Genomic DNA, 22,788 nt, shown 5'->3' with positions numbered 1-22,788 from the left:
AGTCCCCTAGGCTTATAGGTGAAACATTGGAATTTAAACGTATGATACTCTACTTGTCCACTTGTGTCTGCCGCCTGCTGGAAATGCGTGGCAAGAGACGTCTCGTCTTGGAAAACTTCATTGCACTCCAAACACTTCAGACTGTGTCTACAGAGCTTGGAAGGATCTTCGTCCAGCGGCATGGCGGGAGCGATGGGTGTGCTTGCCGGGGCCGATATCACTGTCCCCGTTATGCCAGGCTGTATCTTTGTCACAGTATGTGTGCCAGCTCCCGCGGAGCTTTGAAGCACAGAAGCACTATTGCTTGATGGAGATGCTATCATCTGATCTGCCGGGACTGGTTTTAAAATCAAGTGGGAACACTGCATTACAACTCCTTTTTCCTTGTGTCCACGAGCATGGGAAAGGAGGCTGCACTTATTGTAGAAAACCAAATTCTTTGTACAGTGATTGCAGGTCACCTCAATGCGCACGCTCCTCCGGTCGTAATGCTGCGTGAGGCTCTTCTCAAGAGCAAATGAGTCACCGCACTCCAAGCACTTGTAGCCTCGCGTGGGCAACGTGATGCCGGCGCTGGCAGGGGGACTGAGGTTCGGGATGTAAACCGGCACCGGGTTGACACTGCTCAGCACCTTATTGAACGCCTCCACCACCGAGCTCTGCAGAGACGACACCACCTGGACGCGAGACACTTTTTTAGAAGGCTGAGTGGCTGCTGCAGAAATTATTGCCTGCTTTATTTGTTGCTGAGGTTTTGTTAGCACTTGGCGGAGTTCAGAGGTTGTTTGAGCACCTTGAGGCAGAAGATTAAGGTTGGCAAGATGGACTGTCTTTGGCACGAGTTTCGCACTGGCAAGGCTTGATGCTGGCACCACAACAGTCTGCTGCTGTATAGCATTGGCAGCCTTTATAATGGCGCTGCTGGCACTCTGCACCGACGCTGCAGATATTACTGTGGCCTTCACCGTGGTATTGTTAGCGAGCTTCAAATTAATAACTTGGGATCCGGCTGTTTTAACTGCTGAGACCGGGAGAAAAGCGGTAGCCACAGGTTTGATAGTGACCTGCTTTGGTGCAAGTTCTGCAGAGGCAACAGCGTTGGTGACAACTGCAGACTGCAGAGGAGCCCGGGGAGGGGAGGAAAGGACAGCAGCAGAAGCTGGCGAGGACAGCAGAGATGTCATGGAGGTCACCATAGAAGCCGTCTGCTCGAGCTTCTTACCAGAGTCCAAATCCACCTCTGGCAACACTCTGGTGACAGTTCTCTTGATCTCCCCAGAAGAAGTCTTGATGGTTTTTATACGAACTTTAGGAATTGCTGGTGTTGACCCTGCAGGAGAAGACGGAGACCCTTTGCTACTGTTTTCACTCGATATACTCCTGGGACTATCAGGCTGTTTGACAGATGGTTTTTTAGCACCATCAATGAGACTCTGAGATTCGGGTGATTTTTCAATAGCATGGGGACTTTCATTCATGTCTTTTGGCAATGGAGAAGATTCTCCAGAATTGGACTGTAAATCCTTACTGGTATCTGTAGCTGCCTTTTTAGCACTCAGTGCTGCAATTGCAGCAATGCATGAAGAAAGCTTTGCTGATGACTTTGCTTTGGACTGTGAAATGCTGGTAAGATTTGTTTCACTTTTTTCAGCACTCAGTTTTCCATCAAGTACCCTGTTTTCAAGTAGCTTCTCAGAACTGTCTTTCAGTAATTTGTCCTCTATTTTTCGATGTTTAAAAGGTTCGTAGACACTTAGATTCATAGCGTTTGTCTCTGTCTCTCGTTTACCAACTTTACTTTTATCTGTGTTACCTGAAACTGGGATTCCAGATTTAATCAAGCTCTCTCCACTAAGTGTCTTTAGTTTCTCATATTCCTGCTGAGATACAGCTCCTGTCAAGACATTTGCTCTGAAATTTCCACGCAGCTCTTCTTTATCTGGAGGATCATCCACCTCGATTTTTTCATCATCATCAAATTCTTCAGCACTTGAGATAGGGCTAAACTGGTTGAAAGCTGAGTCTTTCAGGGTAGCCTCAGAAGCCGACCCATCATCTTTAAGACACTTCCCTTCATCTTTACTGTAGCTATCCAGAGCTGATGATGTTAGAAAACCATTATGCAAGCCATTGCCTGTGGAATGGTGGCCGTCCTTGTCCACTCCTTCAGAAGAATCAATAGTACGGACATTTTTCACTATGACACTGACACCAACATCAGATGATGACGGTGCATGAGAATCTTCATCCGCATGAGCATTTTGTTTTATGTGGCTTTCATGATCATCGTGTCCAGACTCAATAGCTGCTTTTGGATCTACCATATCTGGTATGTCAAAGGCTGCAAGAAGGTCATCAAAGTCTGGGGTCTTCATATCCCCCATGGTCATGTATTTGATTGTAAGCGAATCTGTAAAATAAGCAGAAATCATTATCTCACTATTTAAATCTCTAAGGCCACAGTTTTAGACAACAGAAGCTTATACAACAGAAACTTATACAAAAAGCTCCTAGCGCACTCTTCAATTCTGAAGCAACATTTTCAGAAAGATACATTACCGAGCAGCAGTTCAAATGCAAGTGAACACTCAAACGACCACAGCAAGAGCCACCAGCTTTCAGAGGCTGTTCCTACACCGTTCCTGACAGATGCTTCACCTGCTCTTGAAGACCACTCCAGCCTCCAGTGTAATTTATCCATCCTTCGCACATTTCACCACTGCATGTTCCTTGTTGCATACCTGAATCTTTTCTGATGCTGCCTGAATGAACTGTGTTGTTCTCAACTATCCTCTTTGCAATAGTACTTTAAACCAAGACCACCATCTCCTTTCAGTCTTTTCTTTTTAGGCTAAACAGCACTAAGCTCTTAGTTTTTTCTTCAAAAATAACATTTTCCACATCTTATCCTTTTCACCTTCCACTGGTCTCTATCCCTTCTGCCTGCCGATTCCAAACCTGAAGAGATAACTCAAATTCAGACCTTACCAATGCCATGTAAAAAGGAAAACTAACTGTGCGCACACTTTTACACTCTAAATCCCACTATGATATTTGCCTTTTCTGCAGGCCCTTCAGTGACAGGCAAAGATATGCTGGTGACTCCAGGTGAATCACTTGCAGAGATCAAAGTAAAAGTCAGTCAGCGACAGCCCAGACCGTTTTCAGTTCTCTTCGTGAGAGAGAGCACAATCGTGATGTGCACTCCTGTGACAGAGCTGATTTTAATAGATCTGGCTGTTCGGAATGTCTAAGGCTTAAGTCAGTGTTCAATGTGAAAAGGTATTTAACCAATTAAATTTTGTTGTTAGAAAATGTCCATTTAGGGAACATGCCAGCTGCCTCCCTGCGCTTGTATCAGGACTAGAGGACTGAAAACCACTCGTAACAGGAAAGCTACGATCTTCCCAGTTCAGGTATCAGGCTAATTTTACACTGTTCCAATAGCAGCAATAGCTACAAGTGTCCAACCTACTACATCAAAACTACTGGGTCTTCCTTTCACTGAAAACTACCCTCTTTACCATTTCAGGAAAACTATAACAAACCRAGTTCCAATATGAGAATAAATCAAAATCACACCGAAACAATCTAGACCAGCATGCAGGAACGCATTTAATATCAATGTTTTATGTAAAGCACATTATAACAGTGCACAGCAATGCCGTCTGGCTATCGTTTTAGTTAGGAGGTTTTCTTCTTCAAACATTCAATGGTTTAGAAAATATTAGAAAAGTCTCACTCAGCTTCATGTATCACTACCTGCAGCCACACTCATCACTCGCTATAGGGTGTGAAAGGAACAATATTCATGTGGCCTGTTGCAGAAACCTGCTTCAGGATACGGTAATTCCGCATCACAACGGCCTGTCTCTCGAGACTCCTTCCTTGCAAAATCCAGCCCTGCAGAAAGCATGATGCAGCTCTGATGAAGATGGTTATCTATACTCTGCACAGCATAAGGTGGAATTTTGTATCACTTAGATATGCTGAAAGCCCACTTGATATAAAGAAAGGAAAAAAGGACAAGTGTTCTGTCAAAAAAGTATCTGAAGCCACCAGGATGACAAGCTCCGTTTCATCTGGTTTCCTAAAACCCAGGTGATGAAATCCACCTTTTTCACGTGTTTGAATGAAATGTTGATTTTGAACTTGCTACTGGTAAAGCTGGAAGTACCTTCCCATGAATGTGATTAATCACCGAGTGGCTGTGAATGGTATCCACTGAATGGTGCTCCTTCAGGCCCAGACAGCAGGTAATTGCCTAAAGATAAATAATTTCCAGAGTTCACCTGGCATTCTGCTCCATTGAGAACGAGACGTGACTGCGTGAAGCTGAGCTCCTGCAATCCCATCTGTGATACACTAATACATATACAGACCAGGTTCAAAAAACTTCTCCAAAGTGGGCAGTAGAACGGAGAGGAGAAGAAAAGGGGAAAGACAAAAAAAAAAAGACAACCACTGACATAATTTTTTATCTATTTTACATGTAGTCATCATTTCTTTCCCAAAGCTCCAGCAGAACATACAGGTTTGATACAGAAGTATTCAATGAGATTATTTGCCTCAAGTTTTGCAGAACACCAGCCCAGCTAAACATAAAGATCCTTTCTGGCCTTAAGTGCTGTTATTTCCTCTAAGACAAAAAGAGACAGATCAACATCACTGAGATGCAAAGATTGCTATATAATCTATGGATTATAGACGGTAATAACCACCTGCCTTACCACCAGCAGATACACTGCAACTCCTTACGGAATGTCTCCTGGAAAGTGTCTGCAGAGCAGGGCAGGGGAAAGGGCCACCGCCACAGCAGGGTGGGCAGCCGCTTTGCTGAGAACTGCTCCCTCCGTGCGGGGCGCGAGCGCGGGGCAGGGCAGAGCGCGGGGCAGGGCAGAGCGCGGGGCACCCCGAAGCTCCCTGGAGCTGCGCGTGTCCCGCGGCCTCCCTGCAGCACTGGCACCGCCGCTGCGCGGGGCCCTGCAAAGACACCGCGACATCACCTCTGCCCATGCACTGACAGTCCTGAAGGGCAGCATTGAGAAGGTAAGAAAAGATGTTTCACTGGTTTGAAGAAGGGGAAGAAAGGGCGACAAGTAAAATGTTAAGCCACAGTGCGCAGCAGAGATCAAAACATTACTGGTGTTGGAGACAGAGTCTAGCAGGACAGCAAAGGATGTGGGATTGCCCAGAGCTAAGAGCCTGACGGTTACCCCTCACTTCCCTGTGGATGGGCCGCACCTCATCCTACACAGAACAGAACGGGAAACAGGGAAACACACTGAATGCACCCCATGGAAAATAACCACAAAGGTGGGTGTCTGAAACGTCCCTGTCTGCCCCAGCTACGCTTTCCTTACAACCCACACCTCCAGGAGCCCTGCTAACAAAACCCATGCTCTGCAACACTCCGTGCTCCAGCCAGCTGCTCCCTAAGTAGTGAAAAATCCAGTGGATATTTCAGTAAAAGCTCACTTTGAATTACAACTTCACTACTATACTGCTAAATTACCAAGCAGGTTCTGTCTGCTGAGTTACAAGGTACTAGTTAACATCCATGAGAACTTAAATGTTTACAACCAGTAGGAAGAATCACACATGTAATAGGAAAGCTGGACATGAAATTATTTTAAAGAATTAATGGAAAAGACTCCGGAGACCAATACATATGAAATCAGTATCAAAACGCACCAACAATACCTTAATTAACCAAATTTTCACCATCCAATATGCTAATTGCCCGCAGGCTTTCAGTCTGCCAACAAGAGCCTTTCTATAGTTATTAAACACACTGCAGAAGAACTATGAAATACTGCCAGCTTAGCACTTCCTCCAGTTACTTATATTGGTGTTTAACACCTAGCAACAGCAATGCATTAAGTACAGGCCACTTTTATAGTACTTTAACCAGATGTTTAGGACTCAACCTCAATCAGARAAGATACGTATGTCCCTTACCGAGTAACTCAACTCTACTTTGGCATTTGCTAATTCCAAACCAGAAAAATTGCTTAAAACGTCCAGGCAGCCTCGGGGCTGAGGCGGGCTCCTACTTTCCTCGGCAGCAGAAGGCTGCCATGGTCCTGCAGGCAGGGCAACCCCCCAGGCCCAGTGCAGCGGCACAACGCAGACATCCGCAGGAATACTGATCCCATTCCTCGATGCTATGGAACAACCCCCGCTGCACAGAAAGGGACAAGGAAGTGGCCGGTGCTGCCGATGAGGAAGCACGGCTGCAGCCCAGGCACTTTATTCGAGCCGCCTCCTCTTTCCTCGGCGGTCACTGCCGGGCTCCGCGTGCAGCCGCCTTCCCAGCACCCCGCTCCTCGCTCCTTCCTCCAGACACCCCCAGGAGCCCCTCTAAAGGCCACCCTGCACCCAAGGCTTAAGTGTCAGGCCTGGGAATAGGCCAGGAAAGGAATGGAGGCTGCATCCTAGCTCACTAGGAAATTGGCCATTTCCAGAAACTGGGACATGGGAACTGCTCCCTGGCAGCAGAAAGCAAAGCTCCCGCTTTGCAGAGACACACAAAGCTTTGAAACACCCAGCATCAGAGGACTGCCATTAAAATTCTCCATTTTACTTGTAACAGCTTTTAAGTGCACTTAACAAGGGAAGATTACACTCAGATTTATTCTGAAACAGATTGCAACATGTGTAACCTAGGCCACATTCCTCACAACAAACAAATTTTATGAAACAAACAAACAAAGCAAAAATTCCACCTCCCCAAACATCTTCCTGAAAAAGGATTTTCTTTTTATTTTTAGTTAAGAAACTAAATACTGCTGCTATTTCTACCTAAAAGAAACCAAACCCATCTGAGAATAGGGAACTGCTAACCTGAAGCATTATTATGAATCACACTGTCCAGATGACTGCACAAATTACAACAAGAAGCTCTAATCTGAGGAGTCTGATGGAAAGGCAGTTGTCACACACACAGTGAACCTTGTATGCAAAGCATGGTCCTCTCCTGGGGACCAGCCCCACTTCCCTTGTTGGCCCGGCTGCCTCCTGATGCCTACCGCAAAAATGTCCTGGAAACAGCTATCACCTTGGCCTTAAGATTTACAGTGTTCAGGTTGCTTGAAACACTTAAGACATTGTTTTTTAAAACATAATTTTCTCTAAGAATTCAGATGTAATTTTGCTTACTAATTACTCAATGACACTAGGCAAAAAAAAATCAAAAGACTCCTGGCTATGACCAAGAGAAGCAAGACAGCTGGGGCACTGAGCAAAGTGCAAAACAAGTGAAGAACTTCTGAGTTCTTCTTTCTGATGGCGGATGCCAAGACCCATGCAAGCCCAGCAGTGACCTCCTGAACTCAACACAGGAACACAGGACATTCTGAAACATCCGTGGACACAGCTCATGACTCCTCTTCATCTCTCTGGGGATAACATTTATCCATGCAGCCATACTAGTATCTTACTGAAATGTAAGGTCTGAATTAAATTCTGAGAGAGAAATTAGGATTGTTCTGTTTTTCTGTTCCAGGTATGTGACGAAGGTTCTCCTTCTGTGTTTCTCTTCCTTTGGCAACTGGCTTCCTCTAACGGCCCGGAGGGCAGCACCCAGCTCTCCACCAAGGGAAGACACTGCTTTGTTGTTCCTCTGCCTTAGTTTCCAGTTGCCCTTTTTACTCCAGTCCCTCTGCTAATGCATTCCAGGGAACCAGTCATTTGGATAATTGTGTCAAAACAGGAACCGATCCCAGAGAACTCTACTGACACTGGAAGAAGAAAGCAGGACAAGGCTTCTCTGCTGTGCCCACAAAACCCAGTTAATCTCTTAAATCTTCCAGGACTTTCATATGGTGGGTATGGGATGGAAGCCTAATGCTGTCTTCAGAGGTGAGAACAGGCTGATCTGCAAAAAGGTGGGGGACAATCTGCAGAATGGGGGCTTATCTGGGGAGTTTCCACCCTGTTGTCAGAGATTTCAGAGACCATTTTGAAATACAACCTTCTTCCAGCTGTTGTTGGCTTAGATGGGAAGAAGGCTCAAATATCCCAGAATTCCAGAATGGTTAAGGTTGGAAGGGACCTCTAGAGATTATCTAGTGCAATCTGCTCAAGCAGGGACACCTACAGCACATAAATACGCTCTGGAGCTCAGTAGCGCTGGGGAAGCACCAGGGCTCAGGAGCAGAGCTTCTGAACAAGCAATGGACACCAGTTCAGCAGAGGGGCTTGCTCTCCTCCTCCTTCAGCCCCGCGTCGGAACCAGGTCCAGGTGGAACGGCTCTGGCCATACGACAGAAATTACACACAAACCGACCTCTTCACAGACTGCATCAGAGGAGAAGAAAAAAAAAACATAGAGGAAAACCTTCTTCTGTATCTTTTCAAGTATGATTCATCCTGTGGTTCAGACTCGATGACTGTTGTGCTCCCCAGGGCTCCCAAGCTGCTTCCACCGCAGTGCTGGAAGCAGGAGGCACTTCCTGGGGCAGGGACTCGCGAGGGCTCCTTGCGACGGCCCCGCTGCTCTCTCCTCGCGGCTGGCTCCAGGGTCGCGCCTCCAGGCTCTCCACCTCAGCCACCGCGCAGCGGTGACGGACAAGCCCCTAACCCCCCGCCTTTTCGGGATGCGGACCACTGACACTCTCGAGGCCTAAAGGTTTCCATCAACCTCCTCTGGATCCCAAGCATGGCCTGCATGCTCAGTTTTGTTCTTTTATCTCATCATTTGTCTCTAAAGACCTGGCCAGCCACCCAGCCTATCCTCCCTCCACTCTCATTGCTGCACATCCCAATCTTCCTCTCCCCACCCCAAGCCTGGGGACACTATGCACTCACTTTAACCATCACTACTGACCACTGAATGGTCAGCCTCCTAAACGTGCACCTGCAAATCCCTCCTGCTTATGCCCACTACATGTACTTCTGTGTGCTGTCTTTCAATTAACTACTYAAAGCGAGATTCCTTCAGTAGCAAGGGTGTTTATTACCTAAAGAAACAGGAAAAAAACAGCACATTAACTTGCATCTGCAATGGAACTTGTATTGCTGTAACTACTGACTTTTATCTTCCCTAAACCCCTCCTCAGGTTTCTTGCCTCAAATTGCATTACATACTGCTGTAACTTTATTTCTTAGGACAGAGATCATTTCTTCCTGTATGCTCCCTAAAGGAGATTAACATTCTTTTGGTATTGTAAAAACAACAGCATTGGGACAACATTTTTCAATTTCTGGCATGGCTACACATAACAACACTACAGTCAAACTGGAATAAATTTCCAGGTAGACATCCCATTTCAGAATAACATTCTGGTGTAATATTCTGCTTATGAACAGAGGTGATCACACCTAAATAACACCATATTCATTCTGGAACAAAATGCCTGTGCACAGAGTAATACCATCATAATCTTTTTTGCTTTTTAATTTCTGTATTGTTATGCCAATAAATTTCATCATGTGGAGAAGACTTAAGTATCTCAATCAGGATGACGCTAATATATCCTAACATTAGGCAAATATTAGCTTAAAACACAGCTTCTAAGCAGCTGATTAGCTATTCAACATATATGAGTGCCGATGCCTGATTAACACTTCTCCTTATTTACATCACAAGCTGAGTAACTCACGAAATGCCACCGCTAGTTCAGGTTCCCAGGAGCGGGAAGCCACCGGAGGCCGTGGTTCGCACAGGCCACGACGGCAGCGTTGCCTCCCACACCGACACAGCCACTTCCAGCCCCGCAAAGGTACCGCGACCCGTTCCTGTGAAAGGGGCAGAACCTTCCCGCTTCCAGGAACACAGCCTTCATAACAGGCACTACTCTCATTTCTCTGGATAAAGGGCTTGTTTACCATCCATAGTATCCATAAAATCATGCCAACCCTGAGATTTTTACATATCTTCAGATGTGAAAACATTTGAGAGACTCCAATTTGTCTCGACACACGAATTTTACTTAAGTAGCAGAAACCTGAACTTGGGCCTCTGGCTTTCGAAGAGAATACTCCATTCATTTGCTTCCCTCCTCACAATCTTCCAGAAAAAAAAAAAAAGAAAGAAAAAAAATTCTTAAGAAGGGAAGTATTAAGCAATCTTTCAAATATTATTATTATTATTTTTCTTTTATGGTGGATGATGATTATTCAATGCCATAATCCTACCGCTGACAGTTTTGTAACAATCTCAAGACCTATTCTTTACTGGCCCCCAAATTTCTCAAAGTCATTCTGCTGAGTTCTCTGTCCAGACAATCACTGAAAACCACCTGAAGTTGCCCAGCACCCCTGGAGACCACAGAACCACAGAATGTTCAAGGTTGGAAGGGATCTCTAGAGATCATCTAGCCCAACCCTCCTGCCCAAGCAGGCACACCCAGAGCATGTGGCACAGGGTGGCATCCAGGCAGGTTTTGAAGACCTCCAGAGAAGGGGACTCCACAGCCTCCGCTGGCAGACCACCTCATCCAAAGCCCTACAGAGAAGGTTCAAACAGAGCAGGTTGTGCAAGACACGATAGTCGTGCTTCTACTATTTCCAGAGATGGAAACAAAATCAAATTAAGCATTTTGGGTTTCACAACAAGTTATTTCCATTGACTTAGACAAAAGCAGATATTACCATGCTGTGCCAGAAACCTGCATATAGAAGTAGATAACACAAAACCAGTATATTGCAGTATTTCTTCTTCTGAGACTAGAATTAAATGTATGCAGGTGGGTGCTAGATAAAACACTTCAGAAAATGGCCAGGAGAAGAGCAGAGAAGAGGAAAGAGGAAGAAGGGGCATCTTTCAGGTCTGCCCCTTTCCTCTTGTGGAACCCCCTGCCCTGTCTCCGGGCTATGCGATGGAGAGCACCAGGCAGAGCCACTTCCAGGRCGGCTGGGGGCAGCTGCCAGCGCGGGACAGCTTGGTGTCATCTTGGGCTTCTCCTCCCGGCGCGCCCGGGCGCTGCGCCAAGCACCTCTACCTGCACCGGCGCTGCGAAACTGCCCACGTTTGCCACCAGGCCCAGGTGAAGCTCCGGGCCTAATCACTTCCTAATTTTCTCTTAAAATGAAGGAGAATTCATGAAACAGGCAAACAAAACCACTTGTTTTGCATGCTGCTTCAGAGCGGGTTATAAAACAGTTTGCTTTGTTGTGTATTTTTGTATGCAAAATTGCCTGGGACAGTAACATGAGAATGACTTGGATGAGCAGCAACAGTGACCAGAATGCCGAGATTCTCAATTTAATGCAAATTCAAATCAGACTCTAAATCACGCTTTCTTCACGCCTATCTCCTCAGGTTAATATATTCTTTTTCAAAAGCGAATGGCAATTCTGTCTTGAGAACAACATGAAGCAGCTGCAGACAGTCTCAGTGCGAGCACTCTAAGGCAGGCAGTGCTGGCCTGCGCAGACTGAGCAGCCAACAGGCCCTAAAACACTGGAACTAACATTTATTTTTCCACATTTACTCCCAAGAATCAGCACACATATTTATATTTTATCATAGTCACACCTTTAAGAAAAACAAATCTACTTATTTCACTCAAAAACAGCTTGGAACTTGATAAATCACAACCCTTATTTTCAAGATCAAATATCAGAGACAAGCCTCAGTGCAAGATGCGATCACAATTGCTGATACAGAGGACCAACCCTCCAACATTCAGCAGTATTTTTCATTGGAAAGCTGGCCTATGTACAGAATCACAACCTGGTAAAGAGAGCTTATTAATATTATTAATCTGAACAAAATAAAACTCACCAAGAACACTGCAGACTCCAGCATCTATTCATCTTTCTCATCTTACAGTCTAAAAAGACACTGCAAATGCAAAAGCTCTGTGCTAAAAATAAAAAATTCCTAGTACGGATTTTGCTCAAAAATCCAAATCAAACAGATACACTGAATTTCGTGACAATTCAAGTACTTAAAATTTTATAGCAGCTTACTATTCTGGTAAAGAAAAAAAAAAACTAAAAAGGTGCTCTCATGTAACATATGAATTTTAGCTGACACTTGGAAAAGAGCAGGCATCATCAGCAGCAATAGATACTATTCCTATCATGCACCATGAATTCATGTTTGCAAGCTTAATTCTGCTACAGATGCCTACAGTCAAATATAGAACCTCTGCATTCAAATTATGAAAAATATGAATAGAAATAAGCATAGTGATCTGTTAGCCATTTTGCTCCACCACGCATGATATTTACTGCCCTATAAAATCTGAGAAACAATACATTCTATCCACATTAAAAACTACACAAATACATTTTTAGGCTAGACATTAGCATGCTACTTCCACTCGGCTACAATTCACTCCTGAATTATGTAATCTGCCTTATGTAATCTGCTGCAGTCAGAAATAAAAAGGTGCCCTTTTATTTGCCACTCTTTGATGCAGACATCCTACCTATCATCAGCTCCCATCCAACTTACCAAATATCCACAATCTCTCAAGGCTTTTAATGCTGTCTATCTTATTTTCTTGAACACAGAGGAAGAGACCCTCATTGCACACTAGACTATAACATTTTCAGTGCCTTTCCTCCATATTTATCTTGATTGCAGATTACCACACTGGCTAGCAGCCAGGACTGGTTAGATTTCATTTAAATCGTACTGGATGAGATTCTAGAGTTGCTGATTTCCTGTTATAGGAAGTAGCAGTTCTTGCAGGAGAATCCCCAAGGCAAATGTTTAGTGTTCCAGTGTGCAAGCTCTAACAGCCTTTGTTCTTCCCTTTGCTACACTCATTACTGCTTCCTTCTCTCTCTCCCCCTCTCCCTCTCTCTGAATCCTCCAGCTTTCTGGATAAGATGCAAATGCCAGCCCAAACCAAATACACATTTATTTTTTAGATGAAGAAAAAAAAATATCCTATCCTATCTATTATCCATTTCTGTGAAGCTTTGAGTTAGAGGGAGCCATCCCTCAGGAGCTGCTGCACTGCCCATCCGGTTTCCTAATCTTATTTCATTACTGCACAATATTATAATTCATGCCACTAACAGTCCACTGAAGCTCCATCAAACCTCCAAAATATGTCTTTCCACTTGGCTGCAAAATCCTGCCAGGGTTCAAGCAGTCCAAGGCACACCATCCGCACTGTTCATTTCAGATGTTTTCCTACGTGGGCTGTATCAAGTACGTGTTCAACACTAAGGACCTGAGTTCAGCAGCAGGCAGCAGTGCCGGGAGGTGCCAGGCAGCCCTGCTCGGAGGCGCCGGCAGCACGCGAAGGTGCAGGGCTGCAGCGCGAGCGGCCGCGGCCATGTGGTCCACGATTTACGACTGTCACTCAGAGGCCTGCTCTTTATGCCTGCATTGTGATAAAAAATGGGCATCTGGACGTGTGATACTGAAACAAAGGTACTGTATTTAGCCAAGATATCGGTAAGTCTTTACAAATAATAGCTTTAATCCCATTAAACCTGGAGGAGGTTAATGGTATTTCTTTGCTGACATTTAAACCATTGTCTCCTCTCCAGTGTGCCAAGTGCGCATTCAGGAGCCACATTTACTTTTCATATCCGTGTTCTTGCATGCTATTGTTATATTCATACCCCAAACATCGCGTCTCACCTTGCGAACCTTCACCTTTGAAAGATATTTTAGCCAACGCTCAGTTACTGTCACAGACGCGTTACCTCTGCAAATATGAAAGGGTTAAAGGCAGCCACAATCAATAGGCCTACAAGGGAAAAAAAGGGAAAAAGAGAAGAGTATGCCTTACAGCATCTTTGCAAAGCTTTTCTGCACATTTCTACAACAATATTGTTTCCTTTCGGCCTTCCACGAACATACAGCACCCCCCCCACACGTCTCCTAAAGAAAACCACAAGACAGCACCCAGTAAATAAAACAGCATGCAAAGCAGCATCCCTCAGTCACAAGCATAGCTACAATTACAAATCATTCAATCCATTTTATTTAGTCTAGCTCAAAATAGACTGCACAAAAAGTGTCCCACCCTTGCAAAGCAAAAATATTTTAATAAGGGTCATAAATCTCAGCGTTCGCCCATTCTCTAAGCATTAAAAAAAAAAAAAAAAGGCACGAAAAGCCCAAGTAACCTCAGCTCCTGCAAACATGTACATTCCCATACAGCACGTTTATGCCTCCGTTACCACGTACCCGTGCAGTGTGTCTACAGTGTGCGTTCACATGGGGCTGGGGCTGGCGTCTGCCTGCGAGCTGCTCCGCTCCGGGCTGCCATGGAGGGAGCCGCTCCGCGCCGCGGCTCGGTGACTGCATTGTGTGGGGGAGCGGATCTGCCTCAAACCGGTTCCAGCCGGCGCTGGTCACCCTACATAAAAGCTATGGCAACCCTCGCGCGCTGCCAACGGGTCCCCGCGGTGGCCGCGGCCGCATCCCGCGCTGCTGCAGGCCTGGCCGCGCGGCCCCGTCCGTCCCGGCGCGGCGCGTGGCGTCCCGAGCTGTGCGGGGCCGCGCGGGGCCGTCCCGGCCGCGGCCCGCGGCCCACCCCGCTCGCACGCGCGCGCGGCCTCCTCCTCCTCCCCCACTTACCTCCCACAACCTGGCGGGGAGCTGGGAGCGCCCGCCTGCCTGCCTGCCTGGAGCTAACAAAGAGACCGCAATAAAAATCCTCCGCGGGTCCGGCCGCGGCGCCGCGCGGGGCCGAGCCGGCTGCCACGCAAGGACGCCTCGCGCTCCGCGGCCCCGCAGGACGTGGCGGTGGCGCCACGTCACACCGGCCCCCTCGTGCCCGCGGGCGCTGCTGCGGGATGGGGCCGCCAGGCCCCACGTGTAGTGGCGCGGGCTGCAGCACAGGCCCATGCGCCCGCCGCCCGCCCTCGAGGCGGCCGCCCCGGCCACCCCGGCGGGCTGTGCGTTCCTCCCTCGTGCCTGCAGCACCCGCGGGAGCAGGGCCCGGGGTGCCACCATGCCCGGCCCTCCCCACAACACGGCTGCAGGCCCAAGAGCCAGCCTGGCTGACCACGAGCCCATCCCCGCGCAGCCTTGGCCCCTGCGGGGCTGCAGCCGCACATTCCAGGCCGCTCGCCCCGCCTGGCACCAGCAGGGCCAGCACGCCCAGGGCTGCCCATGTCGGGAACACGTCTGCTTGCCCTGCCGGGCGGCCTGGCCAGTGCTGCCATGCGCAGCAGGCCCCATGCTCCGGGCACTGGGCAGGCCGGCACTGGGGTGTGCGGGCACAGGGCCCGGCGCATGTGGGGCATCGCAGCACATGGGGCAGGTGGGTCTCAGGCCATGCACTGGTCCTCGTGGGCAAGGGCAGCACGTGGGCAGGAGTGGGCGGCACGGTGCGCAGGTGCGCACGGGCACAGTCCATGGAGGCACACAGGCACCTGGGCGGCCTGCCTGCCACACCGTACCCAGTGCCCTGGCATGATGGCACCTCTGCCGTCACCCACTGCGCTGGTGCCCACCGTGCCGGTATCCGTTGTGCCAAAACCCACCATGCCAGTACCCACCGTGCTGGTACCCACCATGCGATCACTCGCTGTGCTGGTACCCACTGTGCTGGTACCTACTGTGGCAGTTCCCACCATGCCAGTTCCCACCGTGCTGCTCCCTACCGTGCTGGTGCGCATGGTGCCAGGCCYGCGGTGACAGTCCTGCAGTGTGGCGCCTGCCACCTGCGCCAGGCTGCAGCGCTCAGCCTCCTGGCACGCGCAGCCGCAGCCTCCCTCCCCTGCGTGCCCTGGCCCGCAGGCTGCTCCCGGGGAAGGGTCGGGGCAGCCACGTTGCTGGCGCGCGGGGACGGCGAGAGGGAGGCAGTGGGGCCCATGGGCTGGGCCGAGCCGGGCCAGGCGATGTGCATGCGGGGCCCCCGTGCAAACCGACCTGCGGGGCCGGGCCGCGCCAGCGGGCGCATCGTGGGGAGCGCCGGGCGGGCTGCTGCGGGAGCCGCCTGGGCTGGGCTGAACTGGGCCGGGCCACACCGCGTTGGGCTGCGCTGGGCCGGGCCGCACCAGGCCACACCAGGCCGCACCGCACCACGCCGGGCCAGGCCGCGCTGGGCGGGGGTTGCCGCGGGCCCGGCGGAGCGTGGGGGTCGCAGCCTCCCAGCGCTGCAGCCTGGCGGCCGCGCTGCACACCACAGCCCTCCGCCCCTTGCAGCGCTCGCGGCGCCAGGGCCCGTTCCCTGCCCCGCCGGTGACCCCCCGCCCCCGCGAATTCCCCATGTCCCTCCCTGCGGAGCCCCCCCCCGCCCCCAGCTCCCCCCGGCCCTGCCCCGCAGCTCCCCCGGTGCCGAGGAGCGGGTTGTGCCCCGTCCCCGAGCCAGGCTCACCACGTGCAAAACGGGGGCACCATTTCCGTGTCTGTGCTGGGCGTCCTTGTGCTCACAGCGGGAGAGGCACTCACAAAGCAGAGCCACGGGCGAGCTCCTCAGGGACGGGGCCCCCGGCTCTTTCACTCACTCGTGCTCGGCTGCGGAACATTTAGCTTTGCCTTTGAAGAAAGGACAGGTGGAGTTATTAAATCAAATGTTTAAATCAAAGCGCTGAACGCTGCTAGGCACATGCAGGGCGTGCGGCGCCGCGGGTCAGGCCCGGCTGCGGCTGCTGCGGAGCGCAGGCCGTGCTGAGCGCCAGCGGCCGGCTGCAGGGCTGCCGCGCGGCCCCAGCCCTGCCACGAAGCCTCCCCCTTCGCGCCACACTCAGCGGGGAGCAGGAGCCGTGTGGGTTAATGGGTCACTGTGCGGGAGCGCCGGGGGGGAACGGCAGCACCCTTCTCACACATAGGAGCCACGCGGGACCTTTGTTTTTGCGCAGACCCCGCAGAAAGTGTCGGTGAGCAGCAGTGGTGCCGCACAGGCGTCACCGCTGCATCGCTGCCGGGGGCACTGCCCGCCCACTTGCCCGCCCTTGGGCAGCTCTGCGCGGGCCAACACGCACGGGGCTGATGCCCGCACGCGGCCCGGTCGCCGCAGCCGCCTGCACCGCCGTCGGCTCGGGCACACGCGCAGCCCCGGCAGTTCATAGCATGTCAATAGGATGAACCCACTCCATAAGTTACATCGAGCATAAACAGATTTGTGCTGTGCGCTAGTGTATTTCCAAGAAAGGCTCCATCGTTTAGTTTGCAGAAGCCTGCAAGGAGCTTCCTCATCCTGCAAGATTTGATTTAAAAAAAAAAAAAAAAAAAGTGAAAACTGCTTTCCTTATCCTAGATTTCTGTGGTCTGCTTGCACAATGCTGTAAGGAAAATGGCAGCTGCTCAAAGTATTAGTATCTAAAATATAATGTTAATTGATTTCACAGTTTATACATGGCATAAAGGTCTCCATGCCTGCTGTCTTTCAGACTGATTTACTCTTGTCCTTCCAGCCAGGTGTCTTTGACATCTCCATGGAAGGAAGTCTGCCATTGCAAATATTTAACTGAAAAATAATAAGAGATTTATAGTATAATTTACAAATGGTGCCAGGCTGACAGCCTTTCCCTCAATTCCTTTTTCATTCCAACACACAATAACAGGCAGTTGCAATGCAAGTGTCCCTAAAAAGCGACAGCTAAAAAGCATCCCTTTTGCTCCAAAAGGGTTCTGTTGGTTTTTAGTGCATTGACCTTGTATCACAGGTCTGAGGTTCAGTCCCTAAGTCCCATCAGGAGCCTCATGATGCTACAGGTAAAGTCAGTGGCTGAGGAGGCAGCAGGTAGTTTGAGCTACTGCAGCTTTTCCACAGGGGTGAGAGCTGGCACCGTTGGCTCATCCTGTCTCAGCCCTCAGTCAGCACAGGGACCTAACTTGCAGAGTCACCCAGGAGAGTTTTGATGTCCACAACTGCCCAGCTTCCACCCTTGCCGTTATCATCTCAAAGTGTTTTCTCTCTGCAACCCTTACCACCTTGCAGCCAGCTAGAAATGCGATAACATGCTCTCTGATGAGGACAGAGGATACCCCAAGTGTGTGATGAGGATGGAGGACACTCCGAGGGCACGATGAGGAAGAAGGACACCCCGAGGATGTAGTGAGGAAGACCGGGGATTGCAGAAGCACCTTCTGCCAGCCCTCGGCTCTGCTTCTGGCAGCCCTGGGTGGCAGCATACAGTATAGACCACCCACCTTAGAATATGATCTGCCCTTCTTCATCTGCCAGAGAGTGTTTGAAGCAGAAGCCCTTTCAGTTGGCTACAGATACTACGCACTATGCACTCTTTGAGGGCATAGGCTCCAGCTCCAGCACTTGTCTTTGCTGTGGAGTCTGCAGTGCAGGTGCCTCTGCAGCCGCAAGTGGAAGCACCAACATATTCCAGTTACCCTCTGGAAGTGCACTCAGCCTGGGGAATGTTTTGTCATCTGCACTGCGGAGGCACTTAGCTTTGCTGTTAGGTCACGTACTGTGTCTTCCATTCACAAAGGAATCATCAATTTTAACCACACCTTGCCTTTTTTAAAAAAAAAAAAAAAAAAAAGTGCAAATAGAGGCCACTCTTCAGCAGTCAGCAGGAAGGAGTGCTCCAAATCATGACATTCTCCCTTTGATGTTGCGGTAAATGCTCTATTTGTGCCCAATAGTAACTTTTTAGTTATTTTTTTTTAAGGATTTTTAAGACTTCCAAAATATAGACCTCTGAAACCTGCTGTATTCTTTCTACTTTCAGTACTGGAATCTGTTTTAGTTGTATCAATGTAGCTTTTACAAATCAAAAATACATTGGAGCCAAATATGATTTTGCAGGTGGATTTACACAATTAAAAATGAAACCAATTTACATTTAATATTTCGCTTAAGTGAAGCCAATTTACATTTAATTTTTTCCTTCAGAGTAACTGATATCCTTTTAGTTTTCTCCCATTTTTGCTTGTTCTTTTAGTCAATAAAATAACATTTCCCTCCTAGCTAGTGAAACATCCTTAGTTTAAGCAAGAACAGTCATACTTATATTCCATATTTGCAATCCCAAATTTCTTTTTTCACCCATAACCCTAAAACTTCTGGCAAATATTTCATAGTATCTGTCAAACTCAGTTGCCTTTTTAGGTTTTCACCTGAAAAGTTCTTGTATCATGTTATCCACAAGAACACAAGTTCTTTTTGTATAGTAATTAATTTTTTTCCTTGGATCACCATGCAAGGGCACTTTTTTTTTTTTTTTTAAACATTGCACTTTAAAAGTCAGTATTTTAGAAAAAATGTTCCCTTTTTCTGTTTTCTAGGCATTTTCTTGGCAAAACTAGTTATCTTCTTGCTTATGAAAATAAACGTCCTGTTATATTTCAAGCTAAAAGCTCTGAAATTGCTTCTAGAAAAGCATAATAGACTTTTATTAAGTGTAGATTGCTTCTAGACTTATTAAGAGAAAGTGGTCCTCACTGAGATAGCACAGAAGAACTTTGGTAGGGAGAAATTCATTCAAAACCTGCATATACATCAACAAAGTTTAGATTGTAAATTTCTTCTTTTAAGATCGCTTCTAGCAAAAGAGCACCCTAAAACCTAAAAATTTGTCCTGCAGTCAAAGTGCTGTAGCATTTTGGCATCTGGCCCCCAGCAGAGTCCAGTGCTCTGCTTTGCAGCTAAGACCAGACCAGCAGGAGGATGCAGGAGTTAAACACCACCTAGTTCTCACACTGGCGGCCTGAAACCAGCCTGTAATTCTCTGAACTGCCAGCCAGCCACCAGCTAACGCTAGGGAGTGTTATGAATTCCTGCTCATGCCTGAGCTTCGGCACTGCTCGGAGGCAGCCCTGGTCTCTGTGCAAGCTGAAGGACCTCTGCTCCCGCTGGCTTCCTCGCAGCATGGCAGGAGCTGCACACAAGCAAAGCATCCTTAGAAGCTGTGCTCCCAAATACTCCATCGTTAGGAGCATTCCCAGGAGCAAGGAATTGCTCCCTTTGCTCTCATGCAATACCCAACTTCCATTTTCTGCCTCCTAGAATGCGCTAGAATAGAAGTGTGCTCTGGCCGATGCACTCTGCTCGTGTCACTGTGTCAGATGGAGCAAGGAGGGCAAGAAGCCGTGGCCCCGCCACCTCTCAGTGCGCGTGAGGGGCTTTGTGCCCATGCCACTGCCTCACATCAGCAACACAGCAACCTTCGGAGTCTGGACGCTGCGAGGGCAGGACTCTCAGTGGTCCAAGGAACACTGTACTGCTCTGTGGAGCATGAAGCCATACCCCCCAAAGGGTCTGGGAGAACCTTATCAGCTGCGGGCTAACCCCGCTCCTGAAGTGCACAGGCATGAGCTGTGTGCTCTTCCAGTCCACTTGCAGCCTGTCTTCACAGGCATCCATGCCTCAGGAATTTGTTGGGATGGAGAGGCATTTTCCTTAGGCCTCTCTTCTGCTGCAAGATAAATCCAATATAAGCCACATAAATCCCATGCACTACAGAGAACAGAGGGCTCCAGCCCCGGATTTACCTGTCATTTTTCAGGAGGAAGCTTAGCAATGTTTTCAAGGATGCTATGCAGATTTAGGCAGCTAAAGTAAGTCCCGTGTTGAACCTCGACTAAGATGCTAGAACCCAAAAGTGACTTAGACCACTTTTATCTGATTTAGATATAAAGGAGGTCTCACTCTCTGTTATTGCTTAATGCTGACCCTACCCATTTCCAATATTAAAGCTTTTTTTATTCTTAACTAATGGACCTCCAAGCTGTACATCTTATTTCAACCTAGGAAAGGTCTGCACTCCAGTGAGTGTGCTGTGCTGAATTAGAGACAAGTTGGGGAGGAGTGAGAGCCTCTGTGGAGTTGGTCTTTAGAGAAACTAATGGTGAAAGGAACTGTTTTCCATGGCTTCAGTACATTATGCCCTTTGCATCTGTTAAAATAGCGTACGCAGTTGCTAACCTTTAACAGAACTAAACATAAGAAAGTACCTCAGCCAAGTCTGTTTAAACAGAACAAACATAAAATGCAGTGAGACTAGTCTTCCAATAAATAAATAAACAGAAGATGGAGTAGTTTGTTTTCTTTTCTTTTCTTTTCTTTTTTTTTTCGGTAAAAAAAAAAAACAAACAAAAAAATTAGATATATGCTAGTTCTACAGGACTTTTGAAGTAAAGTATAAGGTAATCCTTATAAAGACTGTTCAAGAGAACCAATGGACTTGAGGGTCTATTTGATTCTCTCTCAAAAAAGAAGCATGGAATTGTTGTCAGTAATCACAAAAATATGGTGATAGAAAATAGGTTCAGGATGTGTACAAATGTATTCTATCTCCTGAAGTACAAGCTATGGACTTATTAGAAAGGTATTCCTGTTTGATAGATACATTTCACAGTTTAGTTTTAGATCAGTGGGCAGTTGAATAGCTTTTATCCCACTCATTAGAGATTAAGAAATACCCTACTTATGTAAATATATGAATGATGACTTAATTTAGAAAGCAAAATGATATTTAACCTGAAAATTGTCCAACTGCCTGATAATTTTGTGGCAATATATATATTACAGCATGAAAAGTAGAGCCATTTTTCTTTTAGAGATCATAAATCACTGTTACGAAAATATGACACTGAATCACTGACAATAAAAATATGAAAATACTAACGGTCTTTGTGACCATGTCCTTGATGGCAGATACCCAAAGCAGCACAGCTGACAAGTCCCTACACTGTGAACTGAAACTCCCCCAAGAAAGGACATGTCTCAGGCTGGGCTTGTGTTGTGCAGCACAGGAGGAAGAGGAGATGGAAAGAGCCAGCACCTAAAAGCAGCCTTGGATACCCTCTGCCAGGGAAGTTGGAATGAGAAAACTAATTATTTGCCCAGGTATTAGATGAAGTCCTAGGGAAGCCAAGAGCATGGAAGACAGACACCACAGGGGATGGATGCTGTGGGGGATGGACACAACAGGGAATGGACATCACAGAGGACTAGGGATGGACCGCACGGAACATGGATGCCACAGGGGACAGATGCCATGTAGGATGGACACCACGGAGGACAGATGCTAAGGTGGACAAATGCCAAATAGGATGGCTGCAACAGGGAACAGACACGATGGGGCATGGATGCTATAGGAGATGGACCTGACAGGAGACAAAGTAAACATGTACAAGGCTGTGAAAACTATCCATTATTTACAGAAATCATTACTGAATAAAGAGTATGGTCTTAAAAATGTTCCATATGTAACAGAGATATAGGGAAATACACTGAGATATATGAGCTTAATACCATGCTAAAGACATTATCACGTCTATGAAATTATCTGCGGTCACAGACCCGTGAACTGCCAGCTGTGAAAGGCAGCCTACCTTTTGCCTGCATAAAAATGCGGCTAAACCATGTTCCTCAGGGGACAGGCTGGAAACAGTGAGAGCCCTCATCCCCAAGGCTTCCCCAGAGGCTGGAGCCGAGGTATAGAGGGGAAACAGCCTGGATGGAATCAGGCCTGGCGGGCACACTGCCTGAGTCCTCAGGCAGAGGGAGTCAGCAGAGCTGCAGCTGGCTGCCCTGCTAGAGCGTGCATGGGACTGCTGCTCTCCTGGTGCGCAATCCGCTTTCCCTGTGCATTCCCTGGAATGGAAATGGACTCTTGTCACAGAAATACTTCACAATTCTCCTTTATTTCTGCACCTACAAGCTGGTCTGTAGGGTCCTACCTACCAGCTAGCAAAACCAGCTGAGGAGGCTGCAACAGCATAGCTCACGCCTGCACTAGTGGTGTCTCCCTGGCAGAGCCTTTCCACGAACGTGAAAATACCTTCTGGCTAGGGAATCACTCAGAGCAGATGTGAGAAGACCCCAAAGTTGTTCTAATAGCAATATCCACTTGCTATGATTTTATGAGAATATCCTTCATTTGCTTTTCGTGATACTATTTATAGAAGCGAGGCTGCATTCACCCTGGTGACTGACAGACCAGCTGAGC

General features: G+C 48.1%; 1 protein-coding gene across 3 annotated transcripts in view; it reads right to left on the bottom strand.

Moving 5' to 3' along the window:
* The window catches only part of ZNF532 (zinc finger protein 532), a 40,468-nt gene extending 24,190 nt beyond the window's left edge, over window positions 1–16,278 (bottom strand). Inside the window, exons 1-3 of one of the 3 annotated variants that reach the window (XM_026042521.1) lie at window positions 14,108–14,226; window positions 13,556–13,664; window positions 54–2,410 (exon numbers count right to left, since the gene is read on the bottom strand). In XM_026042521.1, the coding sequence (XP_025898306.1) occupies window positions 54–2,390 (2,337 nt within the window). In that variant the 5' untranslated portion in view covers window positions 2,391–2,410; window positions 13,556–13,664; window positions 14,108–14,226. Of the gene's footprint in view, window positions 1–53; window positions 2,411–13,555; window positions 13,665–14,107; window positions 14,227–16,247 lie in introns of those variants that run through there. The other 2 variants (XM_026042523.1, XM_026042522.1) reach the window with 2 other exon arrangements.
* Between the last annotated feature and the right edge of the window lie 6,510 nt (window positions 16,279–22,788).

Source organism: Nothoprocta perdicaria, unplaced genomic scaffold (assembly GCF_003342845.1).
Source record: "Nothoprocta perdicaria isolate Ctin4 unplaced genomic scaffold, notPer1 scaffold_306, whole genome shotgun sequence".
Lineage (NCBI taxonomy): Eukaryota > Metazoa > Chordata > Aves > Tinamiformes > Tinamidae > Nothoprocta > Nothoprocta perdicaria.
Note: the sequence above shows the minus strand (reverse complement) of the source record. Positions and strands in the feature narration are given on the sequence as shown.